General features: G+C 35.2%; 1 protein-coding gene across 2 annotated transcripts in view; it reads left to right on the top strand.

Annotated features, from left to right (window-relative positions):
• Positions 1-369: 369 nt before the first annotated feature.
• The window catches only part of LOC110106301, a 22,209-nt gene continuing 15,067 nt past the window's right edge, over positions 370-7,511 (top strand). For both annotated transcript variants that reach the window (XR_002304219.2, XM_020836158.2), the window contains exons 1-9: positions 370-524; positions 1,072-1,205; positions 1,314-1,541; positions 2,477-2,563; positions 2,683-2,772; positions 2,880-3,006; positions 3,160-3,260; positions 3,379-3,547; positions 3,686-3,807. Coding sequence is in view for 1 of the 2 variants with exons in the window: in XM_020836158.2 (XP_020691817.1) it covers positions 1,131-1,205; positions 1,314-1,541; positions 2,477-2,563; positions 2,683-2,772; positions 2,880-3,006; positions 3,160-3,260; positions 3,379-3,547; positions 3,686-3,807 (999 nt within the window). In the remaining variant the exon portion in view is untranslated. The remainder of the gene's footprint in view (positions 525-1,071; positions 1,206-1,313; positions 1,542-2,476; positions 2,564-2,682; positions 2,773-2,879; positions 3,007-3,159; positions 3,261-3,378; positions 3,548-3,685; positions 3,808-7,511) is intronic.

Genomic DNA, 7,511 nt, shown 5'->3' with positions numbered 1-7,511 from the left:
AATTAAAAAAAATATATTTATTTTAAAAAAAGTGCCCGATCTTTTTTTTGTGGACCAGATTATGCGACGCACATAGCACCTTCTGATACGGGAAACCTTACGTAGCCGCTACAGGGACAGCTACATCAAAGGAAGCCGACACCCTGCCGCAAAGTCTCGGTTTGCACTTGGCCCGTTGGCCGTCACATTCGATGCTTCTCTCTCCAGACTTCTATCTTTCTCTCTCTAGATCGAACGACTAAAAGAAGAAGAATTTTGGCGAGGAAGAAGGTGCCTCTGAACGGTCAAGATGATGCCGACTCGCCATGCACCAGATTTAACAGCTAGGTACCACCGCCTACCGTCTACCATTCCACGCTTTCTCTCTCAGCGGCCTTTCTGCACCTTAAGAGAGAGAGAGAGAGAGAGAGGGAGAAGGGGAGAGAGAGGAGGGAGGGTGGTGCTCAATTCTCCATTCTCACTTTCTTTCCTCCTTCAAAGACGACTCCTTTGTCCCCGACCCCTCAGTTGCTGTGGCAATCGAGGTGAGATAAGATCTTATCTCGAATTTTTGCTATGTTTCATTGAATCAGGTTTGATTACTCTATCCTTCCCCATTCGATTCAGCTATAATCGATGAGAACAAAGAAGATGAAATTCAAAGTCACGCGCATTCATTTATCGTAATCATTCAGCTTGAAGTGCATTTGAAATAGTAGAGCAAACAAACGACGCCCTTTTGAATTGCGCTTTTTTTTCCTTTTGGAAATAGATAGATAGAGAGAGAGAGAGAGAGAGAGAGAGAGAGGGGCTGAGAAACGTTCTGTATTTGATTCTGCTTTCTGGTATTCTGCTAGCTAGGTCGTTTGTTATTATTCTGATAGGAATATTTAAACATTGTTCCCCAAAAGGGGAGATTTTTTAGTATACCTGCGGTGAGTTGGTTAGAACTAGAATCTGCTTTAGTTTGAATGATTCAGTATACTATTTTTTTTAAATGATTCAGTATACTATGTTTGATCTATTCTATCACTTTTCCTTTTCTAAATGAGTATGGATACAGTTCTGACTTACGTTTGTCTCTGCTTGCAGTATACAGCTTCAAAATTTGGGAAAATTGTTTCAGGTCATTTTCAGAAGCCAAAGTTTAAATGGGATGGAAAAATATTTGCAAAAGGCGCTTGAGAGTATTCTCAGTTACATTGATGATATACCTGGACTATAAGGTCTTTCTCTTCATCCCCTAACTTCTTTGATGTATTTTCAATTTTATTTTATTTGCTATTGCTACTTGCTTGCTAACTAGATAACCGTTTCTGTGCTTTGGTTTGCAGGCAGTGCAAAAGAAGGCAAAATGGGTTAGCAAAGGGAAAGAGGATGCTCTATGGGCGAGAACCCATGAGCGGAATGCTAGACGGGTTCTCAATTTGATAATAGAGCTGGAAGGTCTGTGGGTAAAGTTGGGTCAGTACTTGTCTACTAGAGCGGATGTTCTTCCAGAGGCCTATATAGGTCTCCTCAAGCAGCTTCAGGACTCTCTTCCTCCTCGCCCTTTGGAAGAGGTGTAACTTATATTTGTCTTTTTAACTGTAAAAATGCTTGCTTTGAAGCCAACTTGATACTTGATGTAGGAAGATCTTAGTTATGGCACACCTAAGGAATAGTTTATCATTTGTTAGCTGAGGTGTAGGCTTTCTAGAATCTTCTATTATGATTATATAAACAAAGGGCTGTAGCGGGGGGAGTGGCGGGAGCGGGAGTGCGATTCCGACGGAAGCGGGAGAGGGTTTGGGGTCGCAATCGAGTAGATGGTTGTCGGAAGAATCCGACCTTCTTGAAGGGATTTCCCAATCCATGGAACAAAGACACTCAACAAGCTTAAAAGCTTCAAAGATAATAATATTTCATCAATGATCCTCCACTCTTACAATAGCTTGTATATGTAATCATAATAGAAGATTCTAGAAAGCCTACACCTAAGCTAACAAATGATAAACTATTCCTTAGGTGTGCTATAACTAAGATGTTCCTACATCAATACTATTTTCTTACTCCTTGCCGTTATCATTATGCTAATGTGTATATCAGGATTATAATTGAACTCCTCCCAAATAATAAAAAAAAAGATTTTTTTTGTTCTCATTCTTCTCAGATAAAGATTATAGTTAGGCGATTTATGATTCTAGGTCTGCACGTCCCTATATCATGTCATTAATTTTCAATATTAATCACATTAGTTGTGTACCTAGTTGCTTCAATGTTCTTCAGTTATTGTTATGGTTAATGGTTGCTTTGCTAGTGATGGAACTGATGGTAAAGATGATTCTAATATTAAATACTCAATTGGTTACTTTATTTTTAACTCTTATTTTCTACTACATAGGTATTAGACATTGCAGTTGCTAAGTGGTCATGGCATAATTTAGGATATGAGAACTTCATATACATGTAGTATCAATTTTTTTCAGTGTTAAAGTGGCTATTACTGTTTTATTAGGTTCGCCAAACAATAGAAGAAGAATTGGGAAAATCTGTGGATGAGCTTTTTTCAAGTTTTGATGGAAATCCACTTGCGACAGCTTCGGTAAGTTTTCATATATGATCTCAAAAGCCTATAATGACTGGGCTAATGATTAAATCTCTTTCTTATTGTGATGTAGGTCAATAAATACTTAGATTGTGCTTTAAAACATTGTGTTGCAGATAGCCCAAGTTCACCGTGCAACACTGAAAGACGGGCAAGAGGTTGTTGTGAAAGTGCAGCATATTGGAATCAAGGAAGTTATTCTAGAGGTCCTCTACATGAAATACCATGATAAATGATTTTATAATATTTGATAGCATTATTTATTACATCTCTCTCTCTCTCTCTCTCTCTCTCTCTCTCTCTCTCTCTTCAGGACCTAAAAAATGCAAAAGCAATAGTGGAGTGGATAGCATGGGCAGAGCCACAATATGATTTTAGCTCAATGATAGATGAATGGTGCAGGGAGGCACCTAAAGAACTTGATTTCAATCATGAAGCTGGTAGGTAGAATCCCCTCTAAAATTTAATGGTTGAGATTTGTTATGTTAGATAGTACCATGGCTTAAGTTAAATTAGAAATTACTCCATAATGGTTTCTATTGAGCTTCTTATTGCAAAGCTTATGCAATTGACTGCCATTTTTCTTACTGTAGAGAATACAAGAAAGGTTTCCAGAAACTTGGGGTGCAAAAAAGACGATGATGGTACAAGTCATACGAATTCTGTTAATGTCTTGATCCCAGAAGTTATCCAGGTGAATCCTTATCTTGCAATTGTTGACTGAACAATCTAGATTTATAGAAAGATCCACCCAAGCATGATATATTTTGTTTTGATCTTATTTTTCTTCTTTTTATGATCACTGATGGCAGTCATCAGAAAAGGTTCTAGTTTTGGAATACATGGATGGCATTCGCTTAAATGATTTAGAATCATTTGAAGCATATGGCATCGACAAGCAAAAGTTTGTTGAAGAAATCACACGTGCATATGCTCATCAAATATATGTTGATGGATTTTTCAATGGTGATCCTCATCCAGGTATGATGCGGTGTTTTCTTAAAATACTTTGATTCCTTCTACGTTCATCACCCATATAAAGATGGTTATGGTTGAATTTACATGTTCAGCTATGATAAGCGCTTGTCTACATTGTAATTTCTGTTATTTACAATGTAGGAAATTTTCTTGTGAGTAAAGAACCACCAAATAGCCCAATTTTACTCGATTTTGGTCTCACAAAGTCACTCTCAAGCTCAATGAAACAAGCACTAGCAAAAATGTTTTTGGCATGTGCAGAGGTACGTATTGCCACTTTTCATTATCAGAAAATAGGTGATGCCAACAAAGTTATGATTCTATAGACAATGAAGGAAGCTAATCGACATGAATATGACTTTTCATTTATTAAGAGTTTCTCAGAAGTTGATAACTGGCACAATTAAGGGTGTACACTTGGGTTTGTTGGCCATATAAGGATCAAGCTGATTTTATGCATGTTACAAATGAATGACCTAATGAATACGGTGTACTCGTGAACATGATCTTTATTTTACCTGAAGTAAATTCCCTGAGAAATGTACTTGAGCAATTTGATCATACAATTAGCATGTAGTATCAAAGTCAAGTTGACCCATATGACAAATGGCATGATTTTACCATTCAACAAAAGCATCATGTCTAAGTCAGCATAGCCTTTTATAACCGAAATATTACCTCAAATTATCTATATAACCCAAATATTCTAGTGTATTTACTAGGTCACATCCAGCTGGCTTTGAGGTTTTTCTTTGGCTTGAGACATGGCATGGGATTCGTTACTACATTTGAATCAAGTTTGTGTTTGAAACTTTTTGGGTCACATTTGAAGCTTACTTATTTACAAGATTTATTGATAGATAAATAATTTACTCTATTTAGTGAGGTGAATTAACTTGTTAAATAATTTGACTTGTTTTCCCAAATTTGATCTACCGTTGGCCTCCAAGCAAGAAAATTTGTCAAAAGAATTAATTGGATTATGTTATGTTAGGAAGTTGGTTGGTAGGATTGGATGATTCACGTGATTGTAGGTTTGTAGGAAGAGCAAGCAAAGAACAAGCACATTGGATAGGATTATTTCATATGATTTGATGCAAAAGAGAGATGAAAAGTAAAGTTTTAATTCAATTGGAGTGCATTAAGGTTGAAGATCAAAAAGTGTTTTTATTATAAGATGATATTTAACAAAGGTGGATGAGATATGTCGATAAGCTTTTGAATGAAGATTGTGAGAATATGATTGATTTTAGTGAACTTAGCACTCTAAATGAAAATATATATTTTTGTTTTTATCACCGTATTAGTAAAATTGAAATTAGAGAGGCCTTAAAAAAAATAAAGTGTGGAAAAGCGGTTGAACCTGATGATATTACAATAGATGTGTGAAAATGCTTAGGAGAATGAATTTCTTGGCTTACAAAACTTTTCAATATAATTTTGAAGATTCAAAAGATGCTAGATGAGTGTAGGAGAAATTTGTTGATTCATATTTTTAAGAATAATGGTAATGCACAAGAGTGTGTGAATTATAGAGAAATTAAGTTAATGTGTCATACTTTAACTATGGGAGAGAGTTATTGAGCATATGTTACAATGTGATACTAAAAATTTTCAAAATCAATTTGCATTAATGCTGGGCAGGTCTATAATGGCAGTCATACATTTATTGAGAGGTTTGATGGAGAATTATATATAGAATAAAGAGGATCTACATATGATATTTTTTGACTTAGAGAAAACATATGATAAAGTTTCAAGAGAAGTGCACTGGAGAGTCCTAGAGAAGAAAGGAGTTGATAATGTCTATATTCATGTGATTAAAAATATGTATATAAGGGCTGCTACTTGTATTCAAAGTTTCAAACACAAGGTGGTTTGATTAAGTATTTTCCTATTTCAATTGGATTACATCAATGATCAGCTTTAAGCCAGCCCATAACTTTTTTTCTTTAGTCATGAATGAGTAAAAGCTCAAAAATATTCCCTTGACTATCAATAAATGTCTAATATAATCCCAGAGTTTTGTATTATCCTATTTTAATCTATCGGCTATTAGAAATTGTGCCAATTTGATCCCTGGTCGTTTAAATTAACGGAGATAGTTAGAGAGGTTTGTTTCTTTACGGGCATTTAAGTAAAATACCTGCCGCTATGCACCCTGCATGTGTTCCTGCTAGACGCCCTGGAGACCTTTCTGCATAGGAGACGCGCACGACCCAAGTTAAATCGAGTGAGGCAGCTGACGCGAGCGAGCGGGCCGAGCGAGACACACTGCGACATGCTTCGACGCGAGTGAGACAGGCAACAACGAGCAATGTGCGGCATCTATGAGACGCATCTAGGTTTGTTGTTTCTCTTGGTCTCAATTTTCCGCTATTTAATTCAATAATGGAATGGTGGCTTGTACAAAAGAGCAAAAAAATTATAGGGGAAGAAGATGTATTTTAGTGAATTTTTTTCCTTCTTATGTGATTACAGAGTATTTTTATAAAATTTAATATAATATAATTTATAGTAAGTGTATGAAACTCAAATAATTTGTTTTTATCCTGTATTTTCAAATCAATATTTCTCATAAAAAGCCTATTACGTGAAATCAGAATTGGATTTTATAATACTTACTATTTTTCATTTATTATAGCTTAAAAAGCTGTAATAAATGGCTCAAGTAAGCAATTTTACATTTGCTTTTTTACATTTATTACAGTTAATTAAGCAATTTTATCTCAACTTTCACTTATAATACCTAAAATACCTCTCCTATTTAACTTTTGAAGTTAACATTAACTCCTCCTTTAGGCTCTTGTACCAAATTGGCTCAATTTTTAATAGTCGATGGACTAAAATGGGGTAATACGAAACTCTGAGACTAAATTTGACATTTATTGATAGTCGGGGGACTATTTTGAACTTTTACTCGTTATGAATATTCTTACTAGACATTTACAAGAAAATGTTTACTGGTGTATGCCTTTTGCTGAGAAAGGTAGAGGTATTATGGTTGTTATTGTTGTAGTATTTGATGCAAAAGATGAGTATTTGGGTTGAGTGTTTCATTTTAATGGTTTTTGTACTTTTATTGCTTTTATTGATGGGTTTCACTTCTTAATGTCAACAATTTATAATAAGTGTTATCAAATCTTGATGCAAAGTGGGGTTGAAGAAATGATGATTATGTACTTTTGGCATTAGTTTTTTTAGAATGGTAGTGTACGTTGTAGAGAAAAAGAGTGTTAAAGAGAAGAGAACATGGAGATTGAGAAGATCAGATGAATGAACGCCTTAAGAATGGAGAAAAAAGAGCTTTATGGCTAGGAGAAAAAGGGGGGTTGATTGGGAGAAAGAATGCCTGAGTAGGCTATTTCTTTATTTCATAATCAACTATTTTTCATTACAAACTATGCTTAATATTTATTGTGGTCGTAAATTTACGAACATTCAAATCATACTAACATTAAAATACTAAATACGTGTGTTAAATAGAAAATAAGGACGATGGCATAAATGTGACAATAATAATGACATAATTTTGTGTCATTCTAGATTATGACTACAATACAAGAACAACAACATCAAGCCTTTGTCCCACTGCGTGGGGTTGGCTACATGAATCCTTTTTCGCCATTGTGTCCGGTTAAAAGTTAAATTCTTATTTAAATCTAATAAAGAAAGACTATTTCTAATATTTTCTAACCAAGTCTTTTTAGGTCTACCTCTACCTTTCTTAACATAAGCCAAATCTAATACCTCAATTGTCCTAATCGGGTCATCGGAAGGCCTCCGTTTAATGTGACCAAACCATCTAAGGCGACTCTCTCTAATCTTATCTTCCACTAGAGCTACTCCAACCTTTTCACGTATATGCTTATTTCGTATCCTATCTCTAAGGGTAAAGCCACTCATCGACCTAAGCATCCTCATCTCTACAACACTTAACTTAGTATTATTCTTCTCTTTTAATGAC

The sequence above is a fragment of the Dendrobium catenatum genome, unplaced genomic scaffold (assembly GCF_001605985.2).
Source record: "Dendrobium catenatum unplaced genomic scaffold, ASM160598v2 fragScaff_scaffold_1021, whole genome shotgun sequence".
NCBI lineage: Eukaryota > Viridiplantae > Streptophyta > Magnoliopsida > Asparagales > Orchidaceae > Dendrobium > Dendrobium catenatum.
Note: the sequence above shows the minus strand (reverse complement) of the source record. Positions and strands in the feature narration are given on the sequence as shown.